The sequence below is a fragment of the Poeciliopsis prolifica genome, unplaced genomic scaffold (genome assembly GCF_027474105.1).
Source record: "Poeciliopsis prolifica strain line A6 unplaced genomic scaffold, Auburn_PproV2 SCAFFOLD011, whole genome shotgun sequence".
In the NCBI taxonomy this organism is placed as follows: Eukaryota; Metazoa; Chordata; class Actinopteri; order Cyprinodontiformes; family Poeciliidae; genus Poeciliopsis; species Poeciliopsis prolifica.
In genome coordinates, this window is record NW_026562386.1 from 899486 (window position 1) to 927471 (window position 27986).

At 38.8% G+C, this 27986-nt stretch overlaps 2 protein-coding genes across 7 annotated transcripts in view; both read right to left on the bottom strand.

The window, feature by feature from the left end:
* The window catches only part of dennd5a (DENN/MADD domain containing 5A), a 30047-nt gene extending 9167 nt beyond the window's left edge, over positions 1 to 20880 (bottom strand). The window contains exons 1-13 of one of the 6 annotated variants that reach the window (XM_055036404.1): positions 20624 to 20880; positions 11356 to 11427; positions 10433 to 10542; positions 9517 to 10195; positions 4736 to 4923; positions 3919 to 4227; positions 3371 to 3586; positions 2992 to 3226; positions 2716 to 2805; positions 1344 to 1494; positions 1161 to 1254; positions 801 to 905; positions 318 to 449 (exon numbers count right to left, since the gene is read on the bottom strand). In XM_055036404.1, coding sequence (XP_054892379.1) covers positions 318 to 449; positions 801 to 905; positions 1161 to 1254; positions 1344 to 1494; positions 2716 to 2805; positions 2992 to 3226; positions 3371 to 3586; positions 3919 to 4227; positions 4736 to 4923; positions 9517 to 10195; positions 10433 to 10542; positions 11356 to 11427; positions 20624 to 20723 — 2481 coding nt within the window. In that variant the 5' untranslated portion in view covers positions 20724 to 20880. The remainder of the gene's footprint in view (positions 1 to 317; positions 450 to 800; positions 906 to 1160; positions 1255 to 1343; positions 1495 to 2715; positions 2806 to 2991; positions 3227 to 3370; positions 3587 to 3918; positions 4228 to 4735; positions 4924 to 9516; positions 10196 to 10432; positions 10543 to 11355; positions 11428 to 20623) is intronic. The other 5 variants (XM_055036405.1, XM_055036406.1, XM_055036407.1 and 2 more) reach the window with 5 other exon arrangements.
* A 62-nt stretch (positions 20881 to 20942) lies between these two features.
* tmem41b (transmembrane protein 41B) lies at positions 20943 to 27986 on the bottom strand. The gene is made up of 7 exons (XM_055036430.1): positions 27771 to 27986; positions 26072 to 26189; positions 24640 to 24768; positions 24325 to 24418; positions 23555 to 23659; positions 23122 to 23260; positions 20943 to 23032 (listed from the first exon to the last, which is right to left on the bottom strand). Exons 1-7 carry the CDS (start codon positions 27868 to 27870, stop codon positions 22863 to 22865), a joined length of 855 nt encoding a protein of 284 aa, XP_054892405.1. The 5' UTR covers positions 27871 to 27986; the 3' UTR covers positions 20943 to 22862.

Sequence of the window (27986 nt, forward strand, 5' to 3'; positions counted from 1 at the left end):
ATATTCCAGGAGTTTGTTGTTAAACCTCAAACCAACATCCATTTAAGTGTAGCAGTAAAACCCAAGGATATACTCAAAACAAAACAAAAATCCAAGCAAAAACATAGCTGAACAAACATTTGACAAACATTTCACAGTTTGAAAAGGAATAAATCTCTGCTTACTTGGACTTACAAAACCTACAATATGAGCTAAATAAGTAATAATCAAATAAATGTATTTATTCTTTAGGGTTTTATTGAATGATTTTGAAGAAAATAACAGATAATTGAAATGGTAAATATGTGGAAAAAATGGGAAGCCAACAGATTACAAACCTTGTTCCTGCACTCTTTCAATAATCCTTCAACAAACTTCCAGTTGGTCTGAGCGATGACAGAGGGCGACAGGTTGGACAGTTTAGGCTGTCTGATGGTGGTGCCCAAGTTTCGAGCTTCCTGGATGTATTTCTGATGTGAGAATTCAGTAAGCAAATGTTAGAAACTAATAATCAATTACACTTACCAGGATCAGTTCAAAACCAGCTTTTACACTGGAAACCCTACAGGTGTTGTATTAATATTTATCTTACACAAAATGTGCAATAGCTACTATACTTGTGTTAATAGACTCCATGACTATCAAACTTAAGATCAACAAATCTTAAAAACAAGCTTAAGAAGTAAAAAAAAAAAAAAAAAAGGGGTACAAATATCAATAGTAACTAAAATGAAAAGTTCAGATAAAGCTCTGCTGCTGAAAGTTAGAGAAGCAGATATGAGTGGACTTCCACATCTGGTCTGTGGTCTACCATCACATACCAAGTCCACAGACACCGACTTCAGACAGGGCCTGAAGGACTGCGAGAGCCAGTAGTAGTCAAGAAACAGCAGGAGCTGCGGCTCCGGAAACAAACACTCTACATGCTGAGAGTGTGCGAGATTGCGAGGGCAAGAAATGCAGAAAGACAGAGACACAAAAATAAATAAATAAATGAAAACATTTATAAAATGAAAGAAAAAAAGCAGATATGTGAGAGGAGGCGGGAGTGCAGACAAGATGGCAGGAGAAAGGTGAAAAATAAAGCAGGTTAAGAAGTCAGGCATAAAGAGTAGTTCAACAGAGCTCAGGCAGACAGACTGAATAAACCCAGTTATGAAACCCATTTGAGGGCCTCACACCTCTCTCTGGTCATTGTCCAGATAAAGGTGTTCAGCGTGTTGCTTCTGCCGGTCTCTCCTCCTCCACTGAGCCGGAGCACTTCTCTTAGCCCATCTGCAGCACAAAGCACTTTGATTAGCTTTTAATGGCAACCTGATTTAGAGGTCACTTCAAAAGGAGCAGAACGGCTCAGGCACGCTCACTTGTTGCTGGTGGGCCCCGTGGAGAGCACGTCCGACTGCAGCCGGGGGAAGAAGCCCTGCTCGTAGCGGCCCTGGCCAATCTTCATGTCGAGCAGGTGGGGGTGCAGCGCGGTGTGGTCAATCTTTGCCACTCTCATCTCAATAGCTTTCTCTGCAGATATGAATAAAACATGCATTTAGATTGGAGGGCTAAATTGGTTTGCGAATGAGGATTTGTTGCATATTTATAATTAAAATCCTGCAACTTATTTTATAGATTGCTTAGTCTTTGTACTAATTAAATTTTAACGTCAGTACAATTACTTGATAAAGTAGAACTTTTATAACTCTATTCCACAAAAATGATGTCTGAAATGTTTTGACTGTGACTTAAAAATAATAATTTAAAAATTGTATTACGGAAAAGTTGACTCACTGAAAAGTGTGTCCATGTTCTGTACATGTATGCATCCGATATGCATTTTTTTAATATGCTGTCTAATACAATATTGTGATCTTCTGAAATTCATAATGTTAGATTTTTAACATTCTGTAAGCCATATTTAAAAAAAAATACTTGAAATGCATTACTCTTTGTATACTGAATCAACTTAGCACACAAGCTTTAAGTTTTTCTATTATCCAAGTAAAGATTCAAAAGACATTAAATATTGTTATCCTGACTTCAAATGTCTCACTGTGTGAATGCAATTCTCTTTGCTTTTGTTCTCCTCACAATTCATCTGTCTACGACTATTTGATTTTCTTTGTATTCTTGTATCTTAAAAAGAGATTTGAAAATGTAAAAACAACAAGTTGGCATGTCAACAAAGAAAATCTTATTAAAAAAAAAAAGAATTCCTCCCAACACCCACAGTACCAGAAGAAGCATCAGAACAAAAGCTGAGCATCGACATTACTCTCAAAGGAAGTAAAATGACTGCTGCGTTCGACAGTGATTTCAGATCAACAGCACGCCCACACTGTCAATAAGAATATTTCAGTCAGTTAGCGAAAAGGACTTGTAGCAGAAAAGAGTGAGAAAAAAAAAAATGTGTAGGAACACAGCCTGAAATCAGTGAAATGTAAAGAGTTTGAGGTTGCAAACAAGCCAAGTTCCCAAAAATAAAAAGCACTTCATCATTCATTATATGTTAGAAGTAATCCAGTAACCCCAAAAAGGACAAATCATCAATAAGTTAATCCTTCAACATTCAAACATCTATAATATTAATATATTAAAACAAAGACATTTCAGAAGTTCGTTTTCTATTTTTTATACAGCATCAGAAAGGAGCCCGACCCATCCTCTGAGTTTACAGATGGAATGAATTGAGTACAGTTAAAGAGCTGCCTGCCACCCACGGATGTTTCAGACAAGAACAAATATTACGATGGTTGGTCTTGTTTTTCTCCAGCCCAATGATTTGTGGTCCCGCAGCGACAAAATCAGTTTTTTCAAAGCGCTTTTTAATTGGCCCGTCTGCAAACAAGACAGCGAATGACAACAAATATCTGTGATGGTTGGAAATGTAGACTTCATATTAAACTAGTTTTACAATTTACATAATTATATTCATAAAATCTTACATTGCAAAGAGGCGAGAAATTCTCACGCTCGTACACGGATTACTGATATTAAACTGATAACTAACTGATCTCTTCTTACCCGCTTCTTCGATGTTGGTGCATTTTTGGTACATGGAGGTCCGCAGCGTAGGAGTACGGACGTTCAGCATGCGGATCTTGTCCACACGGGAATCGAACACCCTTAGTGTGTGTTCTTTCTCCTCATCGTCATGACAAAGAATCTTACTATCGATGAAGGAGGCAAACATCTGAGTCTCCAGGAAACGTGACAGGAAGGGCAGGTAGGGTTCTGGTTGATCAGATAGGAAGGAGGCCTGCACAAAGATATGAAATGGTGCTAATCATGCAGGTTTCAAAATTACATGTCACTGAATCATTTTTGCCCCTGCATTTATGAGCTTGTGTAAACCCCACCATCTAAATGTTTCTGCATTTTTACTGCACCACAAAAAACGCACCTTGTCAAAGTTCTGCATCTGGTCTCTATTGGTGAACCAGGACTCTTTGTCGTGGCTCGGCTGGATGACGAACACCTCGTAATCGGCGAACATCTGCGTGAATCGGTTGGCAAAGACCTCGCGCACTTGGATGTTGAGCTGGTGCATCTTCAGCTCTTCTTCATCGCATTGAGTCCGTGCATCTTTGTTGCAGCTGGCATCATCTCTCACCTCCAACTGGTTTAAGTAAATATTGATAAAAGCATCATGTATTTGGTGTTGCTCTAATAGGAGTGTGAACATTAATCAATGAAGCAGGACTGCAGTGCTAAAAGTTGTTAAAATATTTTAATGAAATAAAAAAACAACATTTGAATACATTAAGTACTGGAGTGGCTTATTGCTTGATATATGGTTTATATATATTTTCCACTGGCTAAATAAGTAACTTGACTGTCGTACTGTTCTTTTAGTTGAGTCACTCCTCCATTAAACATTAACCCCCACTACATGTTAAATGAGCATCTGAGCGGGCGATTTCTAATTCATTAGGTGACGTCACTTCTCACCTTCTCCAGGCTCACGCCTGTTCTCTTGACCAGCGCCTGCAGCCGGGCGATCGTCTCGTTCTCCCTGAGCAGGTAGGAGGTGAGGGGCGACCCCAGGTTGCCGTTGCGCTTGTCGGAGACCATGTCGACAGAACGGAAGCGGGATCTTCCCTGGCTCTCACTGGAGTGGATGTTTCCCTCCGGAGAGACGCCGAACGACATGAGAACCTCGGAGATCTCCTGAATGAACTCCAGTTTGTTGGGAAACTGCGGCAACTCCTCCGGCAGTTCAATGAAGTGATTATCAATGTCCACAAAACACAAGTTAGCCTAGGCGTGGGGAAACAAATCATTTTAGTTAGAAATACCATGAAAAACCCACATTGAATTGATAATGATTTAAACTAGTCCTCTTGTTAATTGAAACGCCATGAGCTAAAGGTTTCAGAGTTGAAACTTATAACTGAATTTATATCTGTGACATTAGGTTATGCCTTCAACTCTTATATGAATAAGCAGGAGTGTAAACAGTGAGACATCTGGTGAAAAACTAAGCTGGGAAGCTGACTGGCTTGAAATATCCTGGTATACTTGATGCTCTAGGCAAGTTAAATATAAATGGGCTCAGAGTCCAATTAGCTCAAGTAACTAGATACCTCAAAGTAACTTCAAAAAGAAGACAGATGAGGGTTGAGAAGAGGAGAAGCTGTGAGGACAGCCTTCTATTTTTAAATCCACAGAAAAATAAGCCTTCCTTTGCACACCTTTCTATTTTTTATTAAACTCAAACACTGTTAGATATGACCGTGTGTTTGGGCGCATGTTATTTTTTGTGTACCTCCTGTGGCAGCTCTAGCTTTGTGCGGTCATCCTGCCCGTTGGAGTGGAGGCCCATCAAATACGGTACGGGAGCGTCCAGGAAGTGCAGGAGGGAAGCGGGCAGAATGGGAACATAGACATGCTGCCACTGGAAGGGGAACATCAAGGCTGTGATGCTCTCCGCCACCGTCATCAGCCTCTGGTAATCTGGTTCACAAAAAGCAGAGGTCAATCGAGGACAGTTAGCGGCAGTTTTCATGTCTGATTTGAGCCAAACCCAAATCGACCACATGCATACATTTTTAACTAAAATGTACTAATATATTTACCAATTAAATATGATGAAGCTCTCATATAAAATAAGTCCAACAAAAAATAGAAGCCTAAGGACATCATAAGGCTGATGAGCTGACGATCAGAAAGTTTAATCAGCTAATTTATTATTTGCCCAAACAAACTGATGACAGAAGTGTTTGAAATTGTTTTTAAACAAGATGGCTGTTTTAAATTAGCCTAGAGCAGCAGGAGTTTTGAGGAGCAAAAACAGGACATGGCAGGAAGTTGCTTCTGTCTTTGTTGAGCAACTGAATGAGTGTGGCTGTACGGCTGATCCAACTTAGTACTTGAGGTTTAGTAAAATGAAAAAAATAATAAAAAAATTGCAATTTTCTATGTGACTCAAAACTAATTGCTCTGCCAAAGGACTTGCAGTGCAGTTTTCCCTGATGCGTCACTTTCCTGAGAGGAAAAAAAAAACAGAAAAGAAAAAAAACCCTGAAATAGTTATTGACCAGGAAGAGCCTGATTCATATCTTTGCTATAGCCAATCATAACCACACAACCTCTTGACTCCTGAATCATGATGACTGGACTGAGCTACTCCTCAGGACAGACTGACAATATCTGCATCATGGGTCTTCAATTCCAGGTCTGATTGTCTCTGGTGTACCTGGTCAAACACACCTGAATTAAACGGCTGAATTTCCTTATTGGTATGCAATGAAGTTTTCCAGAGTCCTGCTAATGACTTCATTATTTCACTCTGGTGTAGATTACGCAAATAAGAGAAAATTAAGAAAATCTTGGAAGAAAAAAAAAAATACTTTTTTTTTTTTTTTTACAAATGTAAAGCAAAGGGATTACAAAAAAAAAATCAGCAACCAAAAGAAAATTAAATTAAGGGATTAGGTGAGTTACAGGCAGCCATCGAGTACACTGTCCTTTAGGGTAGAATAAGTCAGAGTCTCTACTATTCATTATTATTGCCAACCAAATGTTCCAGATTGTTAACAAGCTGGGCACAAGTTCTGGTTTCTTCTTCCTGTAAGGCGTGTGTGCCCTTTGCCCCCAGGAGAACAGACACACTGAAGCGTGACACAGCTGCAGCCAGCTGACCTGCTGGCTAACTTTAAATTCCTTCACTGTGACTTCACATTGCAACACTCCTCCCAGCTCAGGGTTTCACACCTAAGTCAATGGCCATGTGAGCAAATATGTGTGCAGTCCCTCATCTGCATTCCTGCTCAATCCCAGCCGACACCTACTGTGCATTCAGCAGCCGCACTGCTTCTCCTCTTATGGTGCCAGAATAAATGCCATGGCCACATTTGGCTGTGAGCTGCTCCATAAGTGGGGAACACTCATCCCTTCAAGCACGCCGTCTTTCCCAGGATAGGGACAAGAATACTAACATCAGCCATCCCCTTTTAAAGTAGGCCATCAGAACAAGAAACTACTTAAAAAGCTGCATGACTCGAATACTTTGCAGCTGACCCAAATGAGGGCTGATAAGAGTTTGCTTTTAACTACTCACTCAGTGCAGATGCGACAGGAAACACTGTAAAGCATCAAATGGATTAGTTTCAACACCTCAGCTTCCTTAACCGCAGAAATGGATCAACTTGATGTTTTTTTTTTTTTAATCTTTCTCTAATTGGGAAAAAAAAAAAGAATTAGAACGCTAAGGTGATATACTCAGGCCTTGAGAAACGCAGGATAATTCTGTCCAATCAGCCTGTCGCTCCTCAGAGATGTCAGGAGAAATGAACATCATACAAACAGGGACTCGTGTGTAGCTAAATGGCCTCTGTTCTGGAAACCGGAAAGTATGATGACCCCGTTCCCAAACAATCATGCAGATGATCAAAAAGAAAACAGGAGCCTGCATGCTTCAGAAAACTCCAAATGTGCAGACAGAAGAACATCTGTAGTCATGTTCATCGCTGTGGCTGAAATGAGCATAGATGTGTAAGTTAAACATCCCTAGTCGGGTCAGATCTTCCCGTCAAGACGCTCTCTCCTAATCCATCCTGTCACTTTCAGCTGCACGAATCACATACAGGCAGAAAATACCCAGGAATAGAAACAAATGAAGACCTGTCCGTTGCTCCTAACCCACACAACGAGCTTCTCAGAAAACAGGACAAGGTCCCCCCCCCCCCATCATACAACAAAAACAAACAAAAAAAAGGTGTTTGTTGTTATTTTTACTCTTGATCAGGCTTCTGACTCCATTCCCAACACACAACAGCTTCTGATTGTTTCTGCGTTCGCAGAACATCTCTCTCCTCAGAGTAATTATTCAAGCACGTAGCCAATTTTCTTCTCGCCGGAAGATCCCCAGGCTGCAACGCGGCTCAACACCCTTCACATGTTCTGCAGTGATGAGCCTCACAGGGCTGAGGAGAGGTATGATGTCACTCCCGACCAATAATAATCATCCTGCATCATCACCATCCTTCCCTGGCTCTGGGTTGCCTGGCAACACGACAGCTTTCCCCCTTTAAAAGCTTCTCCCTCTCAGCCCCCGCCGTTTTGTAAATCACTCGTTGGCCTCTCTCGCAACTGTAATGGATCCAGTAGCGACACCAGAGCCAGCATCCTTTAGCGATCTAATTTCTCTAAAGTTTCTTTAATAAACATGTAGCCTCTGTTCATGAGGCAACGCAAGAGTTAAACTGTTGATAAATAAGTGTGGACTGGGATCAGCTCTCCATAATTCCAAGGACTAATTTTGTTCATAAAATCATTACAAATAGAAATCTGATTCCTGCAAATTCAAAAGCAAAAAGAAATACATAAAGATATATTGTGGCATTACAACACTTAAGTCTCAAGATGAATGACATACTTTTTTAATTTAATTGTGAAAGTTTTGTCGATCCAGACGTTCTGAGTTCGTCATGGATGAGAACGATTGCTTGACGTGGTTAATACTGTGAAAGAAGAGCATGCAAAGCAGTCCGCCAGCTGTAGAAACCAACACCTGCACTCTGTCAGCTTAAGGTTTCCCTGAAGTCTGTCCCAGGCTTCAGAGACATAATTTCGCTTCCTTTCCATGTGAGACAGGGTAAGAACGAAACTGCTCCAAAGTGACTTACAGTACCCTTCATCAAAATCAGCTTGTGTACATTTTATTAGAATTTTATGTGGTAAACCAACACAAAAGTGGTGTCTAAATGTAAAGTAAGAGGAATAATACATAGCTTTCAATAAAAAAAAAGATTAGAAAAAAAGGGGGTTGTATAGAGGGTATGCCCGCTTAAGTGAACAGGAGGCATGTCTCCTTGTCTCCTTGTCTCCGTTGCTCGTTCCCCACACAACGAGCTTCACAGAGAAAACATTACAAGGTTTTACCCATAACACACACACCCACACACAAAGTGTTTAATTTCTATTCTTGATCAGGCTTATGATGTGTAGATCTGCTTCCAACCACTTCTGATTGTTTCTGTATTTGCAAAGCATCTCTATCTTCAGGATAATTATTCAAGCGCGTAGCTAATTTTCTTGTTGCCGGAAGATCCCCAGGCTGCAGCTTGGATGTGTGAGTAACACGCAATGGCTGCGCACATCTGGAGACCAAACTTTGACCCGTTCTTCTTCGTAAAACAGCTTATGATCATTCAGATCTGGCAGACGAGAGGACAGAGTGATAGGAGGCCCAGATGGTGATCGAGAGTAGCGTGTAAAGGATGTATTATATGTGAATGGAAATGGTTATGGGGATGTACTGCCAATATGACATTTGTGTTTTTATGCATTTTTGCTTTTGCGTATTTATTTATTGCTATTGTCCTTTTTGGATGTGTTGTTCTTATATTCCTAGACACATTTCTCCTTTAGGAGACTAATAAATTATCTTATCTTAGATAGACTGAGACATGCCTGTGAGCATCTACTCTCATCTTCCCATCAATTCTCAATTGAATTTCTGGACTTTGACTGGGCCAGAATAATACTTTCATTTCCTTGGATCCAAACTACTCCACTGAACCTTTGGCTTGTCGACCTTTATGTATTGATAGGTGTGCAGCTGTGACACACTCTTCCCATTTTCAGAAGGTGTATTGAACACAGAGGATGAAGTTCAAAGATTCCAATATTTTATTTTCTTAGAATTCAACTTCAAAGGTTTTTTGTTATTTGTAATTAAAAATTGGTCTATCTCATACAAACTGAATCAAGATATTTAAGCTTCTAGTTGCTGTGTGAAAAAGTTCCAAGGGTGTGAATACTTTTGGGAGGCTAACTACACACAGATAAGAGTGGATCTATCAGCCACAGAGACCTCTGCTTACAAGATAAACTTAAAAACTATTAGATCTTCATTCGTAGCTTTTCTTTCCCCGTTTTCATATCAAGAGAAGTTTTAGTTTTCTGAAGTATACTTCAGAATATTAGCATATTAATTAGTTTAATGTTGGTTGCATTGTTAACCAGTCATATGTACTGCAAATCTCGCACGACTGTTTAAAAGATGTATGAAAGAACTGAATGAAACAGGAGAGTGAGACTCACGCTGTGAGTAGAGGAGGATCTGCAGCTCAAGCAGGGCGCAGGTGAACAGCTGTAGAACGTTCTCCACTCCGAGCAGATTGAACATTTCACTGATGGCAAAGTCAAAGAGCGGGAGCTCGGACGTGCTTGGCCTCTGGCACACAACAGGACCGTAGACGCCCGAGAACTTGAGTGAACGCCCCGATGGCGGGAGAGGCACCTCATACAGAATGTTGTAGATGTAGCTCTCCAGCGGGAGCGGGGGAGCTTGGGGGGACGTGACGGCCTGGTGAAGTTGCTCCAGCACCTTTCTGCAGGCCTGGGCAAAAGCCATGGGCGTGATCAGGCAGATGCATTTGGACACGTACAGCGTGTCGCGGCTGATGTCGTACGAGTTGAAGCGCTGCAGACGGGAGATGGCCGGAGCGGCATGGAGCACAGGGCGGGGCTGCGGGAGGCGCTGGTCCTCCGGTCCGTGCGGGGTTGTTTGGGTGTGCAAGATGTCGTACTGCTCTGCGTTGTGCATGTGGTAAAGAGTCTGCATTGCACTGCATATCTGCTTGCTGGTCACCTCCTCGAAGAAAGTGAGGGCGAAGCCGTAGGTCCGCGAGCCGTCCTCTCTGGTGATGATGAACGAGTGGAACTGCGGCTCTCTGGAGTCAACCTGCGTCCTGAAGGACAGACCCTTCGGCATGCAGAGCTGGAAGAGGAGGTGCAGAAAAGAAATCAGAGATAATGTGGGAAATAATACTTAACCTTAGCAACACTGCAAAAACACAAAATCATACCAAGCATTTTGGTCTAGTTTCTACTGGAAATATGTTGGTACACTTGAGATACGACAAAATTTACTTACTTACTTACAATACTTTGGTAAGATTATGTGTTTTTACTGTGAACAATCATTACATGTTTGTCAAACACAAAAAAATCATACCATGCCAACTGCATCCTGGTCGAATGGATTCCACTCAACATTGTCAGGATAATGTGCTAGGACTTTGGATTTAAAAGTTCTCCGCAACGGACTCTGCTCAAAATTCTCACCTGGAAGTCAAAAGGACAGAGAAACGCAAAAAAACAAAACAAAAACAAAAACAGACAAGTATGAAATTAGTTAGTTGGTTTATCACATGCAGACACTGGGGGAAAAAAGCTGCAGTTTACTCAGAAGCAAGCTTTAAGTGCCAGGCGCATCACCAAGGGAAAGAGAAAAAAAAAAATCAATACGTTTGTCTTTAGAGGAAGTTTGTATTGCATCATGTAAAGCTGCCATCTGCATCCTGTGCCCGAAAAAGTAAACAAATTACCAGCTGCATCTTGTGAAAAGTGAAACTTTGTGGATCTAAATGCTTCACGACAGCTTTAATGGCAGTACAGAGGGACACAGAGTAAATCAGTCAGAGAAGCACAAGTTGAGTTGATTTAGACCCAGAATAAAGCAGAAGTGATGCACACACCAAGGCAGCACTGAAAAGTCATTCAGAGTGTAAGGGGGGGTAGGTGGGGGAGAATAAACATTGACCAAGCGATGCCAGTGCAGGCGACACTGGATGTGTTTGCGAGATACAGAAGCGGTGATTGTCAGACATCAGCTCCTCGTTCAGCTGCTACTGGAGGAGAGGAGGGACACGAAACCAGGGGGGGAGAAATTAGGGGTGCACAAAACAGGAAAGGAAAAAAATCCATCCCAGACTGTGGGGGTTTCAAAAAAAAAAAAAAAAAGGAGGGGATGCAGAAGGGGGACAGGTGGGTGATAACAAGGTGCATCAAGGTTGAAGGTTAAAGGGGGTCAAAGCTAAGCTCTGGTTGGGAGAGGGAGAAGAAAAAAAAAGCAGTGTGTGTGGTGGGAACGGTTACCTTCGTTTGACCTCGCCAATTTTCCTCTGGCCCCATCTCTGAATTTAGTATCCTCTATATACTGGCATAAAGCTACACAACAAATAAATAAAAAAAGATAATTACAAGCCTGGTTCTTGCTGGGTAGCGCATCACTTCTCAGTTTGTGCATACACATTCTCACAACTCTACTTTTAGCGCTTCAGTCTAAGAAGAAAAATTTTTTTAAAAGTACAAAATACACATGGAGAACAGCATCCGCCAGTGTCAGGTGGGAATGCCGAGTCAAGCCAGCTGCCGGGGTTATGATAAGAACAAAGCAGTTCTGAATGTTATTGGGGCCTCCTAGCGATACAGTGTGAACACACTGCTGCAGCATGGACTGATGTTCTCAACTCAAACACAGAGGAACAGAACCAGTTGTACTAGCAGTGTGATTACAGAGAAAAATCTTCTGAGCTAAATGTAAACCTGAGTGAAATAAACTGCTTACAAGCTGGAAGTAAATGACAGATTCTCATATTTACCGAACTATAGAATAAGATCAAGCAACTTAGCACACTACATGATACATACAACACGTTTTACTATATGTTTAAGAGAATTGTGAAAACAAACAAAACCTTTACTGAGATGCAACAGTTGAGCACAACTGTTGCATCTCAGTAAATTTGATCATCAAAAAATGTTCTTGTTTCAGTAATCAAAATGTGACGTTTATGCTGATATAGTTCACACAGAGTGACATATTTAGAATGTTTTTGACTCCCAGCAAATGAAAACACAAAATTCATTTTCACAAAACATGACCTCAGGTAACACCATTAAAAATGAATGGAAAATAAAAGAGTTCAGGGAGTGCTGCATCAAAGGGTACTGATGGCAGGAGAAAGCATGAGACTAAAAAAAGAATTAAAAAAAAACATAAGCTATTGAGTTAACAGTAGCATAGAGAATTATGATGTTAGGTCCATTCATCATTCATAATGTCGTTTGATTGGACAGGAGATTAGCCTGACGTAAACCCTGCAGAAAATCTACAGGGCATTGGCGAAAGAACACCAGACCAAACAATGTAGATGAGCTGAAGACGGTTATAAAAGAAATTTGGGTTTTCTTATTTCTTCAGCAGAGCAACAGGCTGATCACCTCCATGACTCACAGCATTGATGCAGTAACTCATATAAAAGGAGCCCCAACCTACTACTGAAGAAACAGACTGCACAATGCCACATCTTCGTGTAATAGGTTTTCAAGTGGTCTGATGTTATATTCTAGTTTACGGAGAAATTGCTGACACTATTTTATAACAGAGCATCTTCAGTCAGAGGTTTCATCAGAAGTCCTGGAACAAAGTCTGCAACATCAGATACGTCCTGCCCACAGCTTTCAGCATCAGCAATAACTTTTGGACGAGATACAACATCAAGTTTTCCTTTAAAATCTATAAAGATATCCTTATTCAGTGAGATGAACCTGTGTTCATCTGTGTGCCTAAATACAAACACAAAATCCCAAAGTATTCTTCTTAGTATTAATTCTAACATTTATTGTGGACGTCGTCAGCAGGCGGTCATGTGTTGGAAAATGGTGAATGACTGCACTTGCATCTCAGCCCTGTGGCTACGTTAGATTATCTAACATTTCACATAAAGAAAACCCTTTGTACTCTTTGCAAGCAGCCAGGCAATGCTGTTTACAGCCCCTCTGATGCATCACATTTGCTAAGAAGTAATGAAAAATCTCTGCCAGCACAAAACCACTTTCATGCAGCACATAAAGTACAAAAACGTGAGACGAGGAACACATGCTGTCCAAGCTTTTCTGGCTCCCCTATGTCAGCACTGAAGTAAAGCTTCAGTATAATGTTGCCAATGAGAAGTGAGGCCTTTTCCATGAGACAAAGGAAATCATTTTTTATTACATTTATTAAATGATGCCTTTCACAAAGCCAAGAAATGATCAGTTTCCTCATGTGTGGGGAGGTGATCCTCCTCTGATGCATACTGATTCAAAATGACTTTAGAATAACAGATTTGGTCCATTTTTATGGTGTCTTACAACAAATGTGGATGACATTTGACCCAAGCTGTATCAATTTACAAACACAGCCATCACCTTTTAGTGATTCGGTTAAAATACTGTCAATGACCGCCAACTGACTTTTATGTTGGGTTCTTTGGTACTGTTGAAGATATCCTAGTGACTGCCTGAAAATCTTAAGAGTTTGGCTTAATCTGTTTGATGCTTTCATATCCAAACAACCGACACAGTCGAAAGTAGGCCAGGCACACAACCCAGACTACAACAGCAACCAGACAGCTGGATTACTAAGACTAAAACATCAGAAAGAAAAATAAATTGCCTCCAGTTAACGTTCTTCTTAATAATGATAGCACCCTGAAATTGTACTATCTTTAATAGAAATATGTAGAAATGGAATCCAAACGGCACCACAAAAACCTACATTCTCTATATGTTTGGAGTAAACTATTTAAATCCTGTGAAGGCGAAGTTCAACTACGCAAGAGTTTTTCCCTCCGATAATCATTTTGAGGTCAGCGAGGGGTTTGTTTTCTCGCCAAAGGACACTCTGAGACGTGGCCGAGCAAGGGCTCAAACTGACAATCTTTCAACTGGCTTTAATGCAAACTCACAGCGCCTCAAAAAATACCATGGAGCGATGTTCGTAACTGAGAGCAATGACTTATCTGCAACTCAAAATGGAGCAATTTGACATAATCAAGCAGTTGAGTCATTGGGGTTTATTACAATATATATATATATATATATATATATATATATATATATATATATATATATATATATATATATATATATATATATATGTAGAGCAGTCAAATGTAAAAAAATATTTAATATGCAATTCTGAAGAACATAATTGGGTTTTTTGGTGATAAATGTGCCAAAATCAGAGCACAGTCATAACCACAACTTTTAGAGGGGCAGAGAGGAATACACAAAAAGGCTGAACTTTGTACTCAAAAAGCAAAGTTTACTGATTGTGAAACCTGGGGAGGCCTTTATCTGAGTCCACATCATCAGCAGCAAAACAGAGGAAGTTGATACAAAACATTCCTTTCTACCTTGTAAGATTTAAAAAAAAATCCTTAAAGATGTTCTCAAATTTTATGTTCTCAATTTGAGAACATAAAAAAAAAAACGAGGTAAAACAAATCAGACAGCAGATTTGTGTTATTGCAAATCTGCTGTCTGATTACATAGGGAAGAATGGTCTGTAAAATTTTCTTAAACAAGATTTGTGGTCTAATTTGGACCTTTTCTTTTGTACAAGCGGTAAAAAAAGTAAAAAAACAAACAAAAAAAACGTACAAATTACTAAAGAGACGGACTTTAGTAATTATAGTAAAATATAAAAACATTTTATATTTTGGTTGGCGATACAAGCACTGACTAATTAAGTGCTCAGCGCTTTCAGCTTTCATCAATGTGAAAGTTTACAAATAAAAAAAATCTTATTAAAATGATCCAATCCTGAAGTTGTCTGTACTAAATAAAACTGCCGACAGCAGCAAAACCTGCTCACTACAGAACTCTTTTAGTTATAATATATATTTGTTTGATTATTATTGGAATCGCTGTTTGCGTTTGAGAAAAAAGAGAAGAAAAAAATCTCTGAACCATTTGTCTTAATTTTGTATGGCAGAATAAAGGATGGATTCTAAGAAAAGAAACTAATCAGCAGATCTAGCCTTTTCCATTGCATTTCAAAATATTTATTTTTTATACATTCTTTAGTAAATTTTCAAGCTTATCAAGTCTTATGATTATCATAAAACTATAACATATGACATCTCCTTACCTCACAATCAATCAAACGCCATCTGCCACAGCAAGAAAAGACCCCAATATGACATGAATTTCTAATTACACCAATAAAGCTCACATAATTCTTTGTTTTGTCACTTATTCAAAATATCTATGATGCAATGAGAACGTAAATGGATATCGGTGGGAGCAGTGAAGCAGCAGTGATCAGATGACGAGCCAGAGACCACCCACAGTTCTACGGTCCTTCTGTGCTCCGACACGCTTACGCCTACTGAAGAGAGGATCACCAGAAAAGGGATGGACCTCACTTCCTGTGAAGTTGTATTCAAGAAGAACTCAACCCAACCCAACTTCCTGCAGAACAGCATGAAATAAATGCCAACATGTAAAAGAAAAAAAATATCAATGACCAGAGCTCTGAGCTTCAGCTACTCCCTTCTTCAGTTTGTAACCTTCACACTTCAGTCCCAACAGAGACTAAACATGAAACGGATCTGAATTTCAAGATTTACATTTTTGCAGTAGCTATTGTACATTGCAAATAAATGCAAACTATATAGTGGTGCTAAATTTAGGCCACATCATCTAGCCCTTATCAAAACATTTGAAAAATGTTCTCCCACTGCAGGAAAACCGCTTCAACATCCCATCAACCAGCACTACAAGAGGCTGGCAAACGTTGTCCGTCACATTCTATATTTTCGATAAATGACAATTTCAAGCCAAGAAGTTCATGTGATCCACTTGAACACTTCACATTTAAAAGTGAAATTTCACTCAGGGGGTGCGGGGAAAGTGTCCAAGATGGGAAGGCAACATAAGTAAGAAACCAACATTTTGGGGAACTGCTTCTCAAAAGTACATCTGAGGTCCTGCACCTTATTGCACTAAACTAATAAGGTACACAGCAGCAAACTGCCATCATATTTAACCTAAAGAAGAAGAAGAAGAAGAAGAAAAAAAAAAAACTAGGTAGATTGTCAAAATCCCTGAACTGCTTACCAAGCCCTCTGAGGAAAAATTATCAATGAAACTGAGCAAGCTTTCGAGGTGAACCATTCGTCCTCATTTGTTTGCAGAGAAGGGTTGAAGAGAGGCAGCCCAGAAAATTTAAAAGGATATTTAGCATCTGAATAAAGAGAGCCTGTCCACAGTTTACTCATGTCCCTCAGTTCCTGCTGTTTCCAGTGTCGCTGAGAGGCCGCAGGGTCATACATATGCAAATCAAGTCCCAAGTGTGCTGCCAAACACAGAGCAGAAAGACATTTTTTGAATCCATTTCTTTGTCGTTTTTTTTTCCTCCACTGTACACGAGTTAACTCTTCACATCATATTAAGAAAAAAAAATCACAAAGAGTTTCATTTAATTCCCTGGAGAAAACCCAACAGAAAGAGAATGCTTATTTCATTCACAGCATCAATCACCAGCCAGCAGTTTGTTTCAGCCAAGTCAGCAACCTAAACTCAGTTAAATCTTTCGGAATAACAGATTAATAACAGGGTTTTCCTTAATAGAACAAAGTCTATGAATCTGATCCTAAAAAACTAATCAGAATTATAAGATTCCCTGTTTCTGCATCAAAAAATATGTATTTCTTCAGCATTTCTTGAAATCTGGTCAAAGTTCTTAGTTTTGAAACATGTACTGAGTAGCAGAATAAAACTGTGGGACTTTACAGTGTTTTACCCGTTGACCACACATTAGAGTCAATCAGAGAAAAAATGGCCAATTCTCGTCTTTGGCTGATTGACTGGTTCATCTCTAATCGTGTCCAAAACAACTCAAGGTTGCAGACTTGACTTTTCATAAGCAACCAACTACAGAAATCCCCTCTTTGCATTTCCATCCAACTGACTCAGGCAAGCTTATTAGAGATAACAGAAAAACTACAGCATTTATGAACATTCTGAGTATTTTTTTCACACGCATTCTGAAAAACTACATGCAGCTCTTGTCAAAAAAAATCTAATCCACTGCAGCTGACAAACTGAAACCTGAAGCAATGAAACCTTCTTTCAACACCATTTATTTATTCCTGACTTGGCAAAAATGAGAACTTCTAGGAACAGCATACCTCCAACAAATGTTTATCTGCAGCCAGTGACAATGGAATTTCCACACCATTTCCTTTCTTCAAGTCATAACTGAAACAGTTGATAAGGGCAAGCCCCTAACCTCTTTCTACAGTAAACAACAGCAAAAGGCTGTAAGTAGAACATCAGAGATGTTTGACCTCAAAGCTCCAGGCTGTGCGTCTGAGCAAGGTTTCGGTGGGTTGCATTTTCTGTCTCTGCACAGAGACTTAAAAGAAGTGTTATCACACCTGGGGTAAAACATCCACTTCCTATGCAATGAAGTCAACTTTTTTTTTCAAAGGTAATTTTTAAAAGCATGATAAAAAAAAATCATCCACAGTGACACTAAGGTACATTTTTAGGAACCTGTAAAAATGATTCTGTAAATGTCTGACACACAGTTCCTGCTGCCATCTACTAACCATTAAAAAAAAACAACTTTGATGTGATCAACCACAATAAAAAAAAAGTAATTGCATCTTCATTTTTTTTTTAGTCACACTAAAGAATATCCTGAAAAACAGGAATCCCAATACCGTATTTCTTCTGCCCACACATATTTCATAGATCATTTTGTTACGACCACAAAGCTTATTGTTTTTGCTTAATGGGGAAAAAAAACCCACTAGATTTGTCTTTAACTGTGTTGAATAAATAATCAATTATAATGAACGTTAAATTTAAAGTCAACTTAAATAAAGACAGAAGACAAGCAGACCAGAAGAACTTCAAAACTGATCAGTGGTCAGAAAAGTGAAGCGTCTTAAATACAGAAGCTCCGTTGTTTAAGACGAATGTGAGAAGCTACGTAAAGCTCTTGCATGAACTAAAGTAGTATGGCGGTATCAAGCTTTCTATTTAAATTTTGACAACTCACTGATGTTAAAATGACAATGTGTCAACAACGGTGAGCGGAAACCAGTCAGAACCCATGGCAAGCTGACTTTTTTATGAATCTAGCTTACTCAAGTTGATCGTTGATCATAAAAAAAAACTAAAGGTGCAAAAATGACCAGAAACTGAACAGGTCTGCTGCTAAATACTTTGTGAATTTCCCAGTAGGATTAATAAAGTTTCATTCATTCATTTGAACAGACTGGATTTTTCTACACTGTAAACATGTTTTGCCTGGGCCACATCTATGCTTATTTCATAACAAAAAAGGTATTTCCAATAGACTGTTTACCTGAATTCAACATACATACTTTTATGAAGAGTGTGTTTAATATATTGCTTAACAGGAAAGCAACATTTCAACTTATATTTTTCTTTTCTACATGAGTGCTAAATTGCCTTCTGTTCATGGTTCATTGGTCTTACTCCAGTAAAGGTAGCATCAATATCTCTATGCTGTTTTTAGTTGTATGCTTCTGGGGGCGTTTTCTTGAAAGATTTCTGTTCTTTTAAAAAATGTTTCTGTGGTCTTGAAAATGGTATGGGGCATTTTTCTTATTAAAATTTCATCCACTATTATCAAGGATGACATTTTAGAATCAGGGTAACCAAAGCGCCTGGTTACAAAAAGGAGACTGCATGCTCTTAAGTTTTATTTCATCCTATAAACTCAGCAAATTTGTCCTTAAAGCTCTAAACAGGAACTTGAGAAAGGAAGTAAAAAGGAGAAGCACATTACCCTTAGACAACTAAAAAGATTTTTGGTGCGGTTATCCCTTTAAGGAGGGAAGAAGTTTCTTTCAGCTACAGCAGCCGCACAGGCCTTTCACTACCTGATGAGTCACAATAAATCACACTTGCAAGAGACAGAAACAAGATAACAGAAAAATTTCCAAAATTGTAATTGGTTCCTGTTTTCAGACAGCAAAATATTCAAGGTTGCCCAATTAAACTTTGAATAATTGGGAAATTATACTTTTACTTTTAGCACTTTTTTTAAGGTGCTAAAAGTGGGTAACCAGTTGTTACCCGTTTTAAGTTGAAAAGAGTCGTTTTTACAAACCAGAACAGGAAGTTTCAGTATTAATAAGCATAATGGGACATTTGAACGCATATATAATCTTAAAGATATAATCTGAGGTCACCAGACCGGTTTTTAGTTCTTCAGCATTCAGGTTTTCCCCATTAAGTACTGTTAACACTGGTTTTAGAATGGAAAACCCTGACATTAGTACCAATAAGTTTGGTACGTCTTACAAAGCTTAACGTTATAAAACAGCAAAAACCCTTAAAGGAAATTAACAGACCTAAAATCTTCCCAAAGCAGACTGTTAAAAAATATAAAGAGCTGCATTTAAATTTGAAAAGTTATTAGACTTGTTACGTCAAAAGTACCGTTGTGTTCAAAATGTTTAAGTAAATTTGTTGCTGCACACTAGCACAGATGTTGTCTAAAGCACCAACAGTGCTTCCGGTCTGTTTCATTGTCAGTTTGTGTTTTGATTTCGGTGGCAATCATCAGTCCTGAATGTCAGCTGAGCTGAGATCTGGTGATTTAATACCACATGCCTGCCCTGACATCACAGTCCTGCTCATCACCCGCCAATGTGCCGATCACTGATGTGAGTGTTGGCCACTCACCTCACACTTCATCGTTGGATTTAAACTCATCACTTGCCATGGCAGCAAAGTGTCTCCCCCACAGCATAACAAATGCCATCAAATCTTCTTCACAGTGGGAGGCCGGGCTGAAGATTTTCCCTTGAAAGTCTCAATTACTTGATTCCTATCACTTCAGCTCCCAAACTATATGCTGCAGGGGTCTCTTTCAAACACAATACTTTTGCTGGCGAAAAAAAAAAAAAAAGAATATTGGGGTGGGAGGGGGTGATGTACTATTGTGCTAAGATTAGGCATTTAAGCTATTTATGTCATTGTTTTTGAATTAAAGGGTGTGCCCTTTTAAAATGTTACAAGTACAGCATGTCTCTGGTGGACGCTGGTATTGTTTGGGGGGCATCTGACAGTCTGAACTACATCATATGTGCATGACTATTTTCATGCATTCTCTTTACATAATTATAACAGGCACATAACTGGTAAAGACACGGACTCGCCTCTAAAGTGCATTTAAAGCTGAGTGTTTTTCCACCTTAAATGTTTTTCACAACACACCCCAACACGGACAGAGAAGAGGTTAAGGACAAACCACTGAATTAAAATGAGATAAAGAGGAATAACCCAGTCAGTAATCCCGTCGATCCTGAACGAGCGTTCCAAACAAACAGGCGGAGGGAAGGTAAACTAGGCCCAGCGTTATCATACTCCGTCCGCTTTCACCTCAAAAGCCGACATTACATCTCAAAAACACACAAATAAACAAGTGAGTACCAGAGAAAACAACGAGCCCCAAAAGGAAAAAAATATAAACACACGTTTAACAGTGGAGTTTGTCCTTATTTCGCCCGGCATCAACACATTTTATCCCAACGGCTAATAGGCTTACCGGACAGTTCGTCGGGTTCCAGCCCGCTTTCGGTGTCGAGTCCGCAGATCACAAAATAATCTGCGAACCGGGAGGAACCGGAGCTGAAGCCGGTGGTCATTCTGAGACTGGTCCGGTAATGCGCTCACACCTGGAACACCGAGCATATTAGAGTAGCTCGGAGAAGTGAGTTCTCCTGGCCATTACGTGCGAGACGCTACTGCGAGGCTCGAAAATCTGCACTCATATTTAGCTGCTGAACCCGCAGTAGGCACAGCCGACCCGCAACACATCCGCTCACGACTCCTTCAAAATAAAACGCCCTTCAAGTTAAACGCTCTAAGGAACCAATTCAAATCCGCTTTATTGGGCTCTTAAAATTGGCACAAGCTTTAAAATGAGAATTGAATTAGATTTCAACCATTAGCTTCTAAATTAACAGACATACTTAATTTGCATGAGAAACTGTCTCCAACAAATGTTCTTACAAAGGGTTGTTGATATACAGATGCAGGCCTTCTTATTGCACATTTTAAAGTGTAAAGTTATTTAGTCGTTTTCTAAAATATCTCGACATAGGACTAAATGATTTGTGCTGCGTAGGACAGGGCTCTGATCTGTACATTTTCGTAAGATCGATTTAAAAAAAACTGAAAATGTCGGTCGCCAAATTTTTTAGAAATCCCAAATCCCTCCTAAAAGCTCTGCCAATCAACTTGAATACGAAAGAATGACCTGAATAGCCAATCATCACCACTTGGTGGCACTATTCACACTTTAGTTGTATGAAATCTCTTGCTCTAGTTAAAGTTTTTTTTTTTTTTGAAGTAAAGCAAACATGTGAAAGAGGAACGTTGTCATTCAAGAGAACGTGATGTTTTATGAACACAAAAAATGCAATAAAATAACCCATCCATTAAAACCTCATACTTGAGAAATTCAACATCAAGCATCTACAAAAGAAGTAACATGCTCTTCTTACAGACACATTAATTGCAAAGTAAAAACATTGTAATTGGTGATTTAAAAAAAAGCTTAGTCTGGACATAAAGAAACTTATCCGTTTGTTACAGAAACAGAAGGACTTCACTACTCGGCACAGGATAATACTGCAATTTAATTAAATGAAAAGGGATGACAAAAAATTATCTTAGTTTTTAGGAAGAAAATACCATTAAGAACAAATAAATATTTAGTCTGGGGCTGGTTTACATCGCTGTGCTATTTTTTTTTTTTTTTTAGTTCAATCAAAATTTGGGAGAAATATGAAGTTAGAAGTCTATATAGAAAAATTTAATAAGATTGCATTCATCATGATTTATTTATTTCCCTCACCAAATGCATAAGTTCCATTTTCAAAGTCCACAGTGTTTTTAAGCACACAAATACAGCCCTCTTAACCCCCTCTCATTAATATTTACTTTGAATAAGTTTAAGATAGCAGAAGTGTAACAATCCCTGGAAATCTTCTCAGGAAATGAAACATTAACTTCGAGCATGTCAGGGGAAAAAAAGTAAAGTCCTTCTTTAGGCTGCTTATGTTAACATAGAAGTCACAAAGAAAACAGTGTGGCAGTGAATTCAGGCACAATTTTAGTTAGAACATCCATTTTAACCTCAAAACATGAGGCATTCAAAAAAAAAAATTAAAATAGAACAGTGTAACATTATTGCTGTGGTGGTACAGATAAATGAGATAAAACCAGACACGAAAATGTTCAAATAAATATTAATAGAATTAAAGACTTGACCATTTGGAAGTTGTTATTTGGCTAGAGATAGGCAACCATTGCTCTGGTGACTTTAAAGGTGGATGTTCACTACAGTTTAAATAAAATATTAATTGCTCTGCTGCAGACAGACTAACAACCCGTGCACTGCAGCAAAACCATGAAAGCATCCTACCGATAGCACCTGAACCTGTCTGGAATCTTTTTTTTAAAATAAGCAGTGCCTTAAATAAAAACAAATAAATCAAATTTCTTATTTACAAACTGTGCCAGAATCAGCAACACTAGTCAGAAAATGATTCTGCACAGAAGTAGTTTACATGTTACTTAGCATGAAAAAAAAAACAAAGTCCACCACAGCATGCATTTTGTGGTCAGTGCTTGTTATGACTTCTCCACAAATGGCACCCCAGCAGCTGCGCACGAGACTGACGCAAACGCAGCTACAGTGCGACGGCAGAGGTCCTGAGCTGAGCAAAGGGAACCGCAGGGTCAGTCGGCGAAGGAGATGCTGAGGTGTTCGAAGAGTTCTACTCGAGTTTCTGCTGCAGCTTTTTCTGGAAGCAGACGGGCAAGATGGAGAGAACGGCGAGGATGCCCAGCACGGCCAGGGAGTTCCAGGACACGGCCTCGCCGGCTGTGGTGAGCTTGTACAGCGTTGTTCCAGCGTTGATCGCTACAAAGGATGGTGGCGCCACTCCTGTCAAGCAGACGGAGTAAACACAAGTGAGTCAGGAACAACTGATCTCATCAAAAGGACAATGAAATAGAAAGCACAAAGGATGTTACCGAGGAAGGTTCCGACAAAGAACACCCCCAAAGGCACGTTGATGACCGGAGAGGTGATGTTAATGAACCAGTTTGGAAGAAAGGGGGTTATCCTCAGGAAGATGATGTAATTGATTAAATGATCTCTATGTTTGTCAACCTGCCAACAAGTAAAGAAAAAAGAAGAAACTTATTCCTACCTTGGTAAAACATTACCACAAAAATTTTCACTTTTCAAACATTCACAGTATGATCAACATAAAGAGAAAGAAGAAAAAACACAACAGCTTCACTATATTTGTCCAGACCTATGACTGCTTGATTCATAGACCAGTCATTAATTTAAAAAAATTAAATTTCAGTTTAACTTTGTTTTTTTAAGTTTGTGTCTCTTTGTTTGTATGTCTTCAGAATTCCACTAAAAGCACAAGTTAATATTATTATGAATTATTACCTGCTGGGACCATTTTTGTGCTCGCTCTGTGAGGTATTTGTAGACCACCGGTCGGCCCACCAGATATGACAACAGGTAGCAGAAGGAAGCTCCAAGTCCAGAACACTGCCAGAAGAACAGAAAAATAACAACATATTAAAACATAAATGGGAAAGAGGCTACATATAATGAGTTAAAAATCATAAACTGAAAAACAACCTTAAATGAATAAATAAACAACAGATTAGAATAATGTCTGTCTCCAACCAGGAGCTGTATAGTTGGCTGACTTAAAATCAAGTAGCAGTTGTGTAGTTATTTAGAAACCACAGCAAGAAGTTCCAAAGATGATGCTGAGGGTTTTAGGTTTTCACGCTCTAACCACAACCCTACTATGCTACTATGAACACATTTATGAATAATTTTTTGCAAAACACTTTTCACACATATCATTAGAATATAGACAACTGAAAGTGTTGCAAGACGAGCAGAGAAAACAAAACCAGTAATGGCACATTTATGTGCTGAACTAAGTCAGAAACTTTGTAATAATAATAATAGAATAAGTTTCAGTAAGACTGTATAGCAGCAACAAAGTTTAATCTTACTAGTTATATTCTATAATTTAAATTGAAGCCATGTTAATAAGTCTTTCTGAAAAAATATTTTGCTTGACAAAAGAAAAAAATGCATGCTCCATTGGATTTTTATGTTCAATTAATACTTTGTAGAAATATAATAAAGAAATATTATATAACTTGAAATTCATTTTCCAGAGCTTTTCTACTCACCAAGCAGACTAAGAAAAGAGCCAAAGGGAAAGGGTAAAGGTAGCCAGACAGGATGCTGAGGAAGATTGATCCAGGGATAGCAAACGTCTGGAGGCTGACTCAAGTGTTAAGGTGAACAACTTTACAAACACATTGAAACACTTTCTATACAGTGAAAGCAATAGTGGGGGGGGGGGAGAGGGGAATCAGAGAACAGCCATGCCTAACAATATTACACCAAGTTCAAAATAAAACTGAATCAAAATTAATGATTAAATGCCAAAAAAAAAAATAATTCATTAGTCAAAAAGGAATTTTTTTTCTACTTAAGGATACAAAATATATGTTGCAAAATATGCTACCAACACCTGGGTGTAGTAGGTGTCCTTATATTTGGACAACACTGTTCCTAAAGCTTTGGCGTCATCCATGTCTTTAGGGATCTTGATTTTTTCCATTTCATCACTGTATTAAAAAAAAGACAATTGCAATTCAGAAAATAAAGCATAAAATTCTAATCACGTATTATCAGATAAACTGCAGAGTCCTTCCTTTAGCATTGCTACTCCTCTTAACGTGACATGTTTTAAACCCTCTAGTTTTGAGGTGAAAGTAAAAGGTGAGTAAGTATGACTTAATAAAGTGTGATGCAGTTATATATAACAGAGAGAAAAGGGTGTATATCTGTGTATGTGAATTTTACCCAAAATAATGATAATAATAATAATAATAGTATGAATTTATAATGAGATTTTTAATTGATGCGCATGTTTAAAACCACCTAGTGGTGTGATGAGTAACTGCATGCAACGGGTCCTTCAGGCACTCTCACTGCTTCCCCACCAAAATTCTGAGAAATGCTGGTAGAGGTAGATACGATGAAGCTTCATCTCTACCGTTTTGTTCTTTTTACTACTTAGGGTAATATTTTTCTAGTTCAACAATTAACAAAATACTGTAAGAACATTTAACATCTGCGGATATGATTTGTAAAGTTTTCTCGTGGTTGGGCTGGAAATACACGACCCTATGAGTGAGACCTCATAGGCCAGTTGGTGTTAGTGGCTGACCACTTAGTCATGACCCATTGTGAAGAGTGTTTCATTCTGTGTCATACTAGATGGCTTCAAAGAATAAATTAATGAACATATTTTTTTTTAAATATGTGTTTTGTGAATATTGTAAATGTTAACTGCTATGGCAGTTGTCTGTTATTTTACTGTTTTGTGTTGTTGGATGTTATTTTTGGAATAAGAATGTTTTGTTTTTAAGGAATGGTCAATGTTGTACTGTTTTAAAAACTAGACAATAACATCTAAAAACATATGAAGAAAAATAAAGAATTCTGAGGAATGCTGGTGGAGCTGTGGGACCACTTACATGCAGTCAGAAGTCACATTCTGTGTCATACTAGAGCTTTACGTTTTCCCTATTATTTCCCCAGTGTAAACGAAGTCTGATCATGTTATTAGTAAAATTTCATATTAAATCTGAAGCTCTTTTAAAACTCATTTACACAATGGTCAGGTGGTCAGGAAAAAAAGGACTGAGCATTTCAATCAAAAGATTATTTCTGTGTCAGTGAAAGCAAACCTCTCAACTAGAATTAATTGATTGTATTCAACAGTAAAGCATTAAAGCAATAGAGTATTATTATTACTAATAGTGACTCGCTCTAAAAGGTAAATCTATTGCTGCCCCCCCCCACACACCCACACACACACACATATAACCCGTTTAAAATTAGCGACACCAAACAGCAACTTACTCTTGAAGTTCTGGGAAGTTCCTGTAGACCAAGTACATGACTGAGGCCGAGCACGCAAATATTGATGCCAGAATTAGCAGAGACATGCGTGTTGAGCCTCCTATACTTTGTTGAGCCTCTGTGAGAAAAGAAAATGATAGTTACTGTAATAACCAGATAATCCTGCTCCTCAGGAGTTTTGAGTCATTTATTTATGTCTTTTGGATCACTTGTTGAGGTCCCTAAGGGATCTCTGGTTTTCATGTGGAATAGACTCCTGCTACTGTTGTCACAGCACATTTAATCAAAATTCAGGAAAGATACGACTATTTTAGGACTTTCTCAAGATGGCATGTTATTCTGAAAACCTTTTCTTTTTAATCAAACTCATAAAACATGCATGATGGCTAGAATCAGGTGGAAAAATTAAACAGAAATGATAAAAAGTAACAAACCAACTCAAGAATTAGGGGTACCTTTTGCTCTAAATGATAGTTACATTATATTGTTACAGAAACATAATTCATTTACAGTCCACAGAAGTTTATCTATTTTCACTTAAAGAAACAAGTGTTAGAAGATCTTGTTACATAGAGTAAATGACACAGACATTTAGACAATATAAACTTCAGAAAGTTACCAACTTTACACAAGAGGCTGGGGAAAGTTGTAGCCTTGATTCATCTGAATTTTTCAGGTATAGATGTGCAGCAAGAAACCCTAAACAAATTACTTAAAATGCCAAGAAAATGTACAAATAGCTCCAATTTTAAGCAGTTCATATTTCTTTAAAATGCCAGGAAATTTTATTGTACAAAAAAGTGTCAGTTTGTCAGGACCACAAGCTGTTGCAATGCAATTGCTGCTTATAGTGATATCTCAGTTGCAATGAACCCACATCCTTTGACACTATTCTGATGTTCTCAATACCAAATTGCTGCAATCATGTTCTCAGAGCTGAGGTTTCTGATCCAGATAAAATAGCCTCCAGAATACAGGCAATGAGAGTCAGAAATACAACAGATGTGTAAAAGACATGAATGCATGGCAGTGGGAGAATCATGATCCGACAGGCTGAGCAACTTTGGCACCTGTTGCAATTTTAATACTGCTTAGCCTTAGACCACTGTAACTTGACATGACGTACAGGTCTAAATTAAACGACCTATAATTGACATCTTCACTCAATTCACGTAAACAAATATGTTTTCGGCCAGAGCATTCCAGCAGCAATGTCTGAAATGGGGAACTAACTCGAGTGATGAACATGGTTCCTTTGATTAGCTTCCGGTTTGTTTTCATCATAAATGTCTGTAGATTTCCCAGGATTAAATTAGAGTTAACTGTCCCTAAAGATCAACGGTGTTCCAACGAATATCTTAAACTACTTATCTAATCATAGGAGGTAACACTTTATTATGTCGTATGATTTTAATGTTATAGTTACAGTTGGGTTGCTATTCTGAAAAGACAGATTAACGTTTCGCTGTTTAACTGTTACTATCTGACGGTATCATGCTAACCATCGAAGTCATCGCTCGAGGGTAATTTTTCACTAGCTCACTGTGGCTAGTTAGCGTTAGCTCCTGCTCTTCAATGTTGACCGATGTTCGTGTAAATAAGAAGACCGAAGGCCAGGGTGTTGCCTAATTTGTATCGCCGATAGGTATTCAATCCCCTTTCCTCTCAGGTCAACAGTTAGCCTCTTTAGGGAACTTACCTTTCAGAAGCTGAGAGTCTCTGTCGCCAGACTTCACTTCCGTCTGCGCCGATGAGGACAAATTGTCTGCGTCTCGTATATCTCTCCGCTTTTTGGCCATTATTTATTTTTTTTATTTATTTTTACAGTTGTTGCGAAGGTAGGTGCTCAGCAGCAACCCCGGCACAGTGACACCGGTTACAGTCTGACGACACGTTAGACAGAGTGACCTTTTAC

Bases quoted from the DNA above. Each gene is read 5' to 3' on its own strand.
- tmem41b (XM_055036430.1), bottom strand. From the start codon at position 27,870: ATGGCCAAAAAGCGGAGAGATATACGAGACGCAGACAATTTGTCCTCA. The intron at 26,190-27,770 runs GTAAGTTCCCTA...CTTTTCTCACAG, and splicing joins AGACTCTCAGCTTCTGAAAG to AGGCTCAACAAAGTATAGGA. The intron at 24,419-24,639 runs GTATCCTTAAGT...CACTTGAGTCAG, and splicing joins TATTTTGCAACATATATTTT to CCTCCAGACGTTTGCTATCC.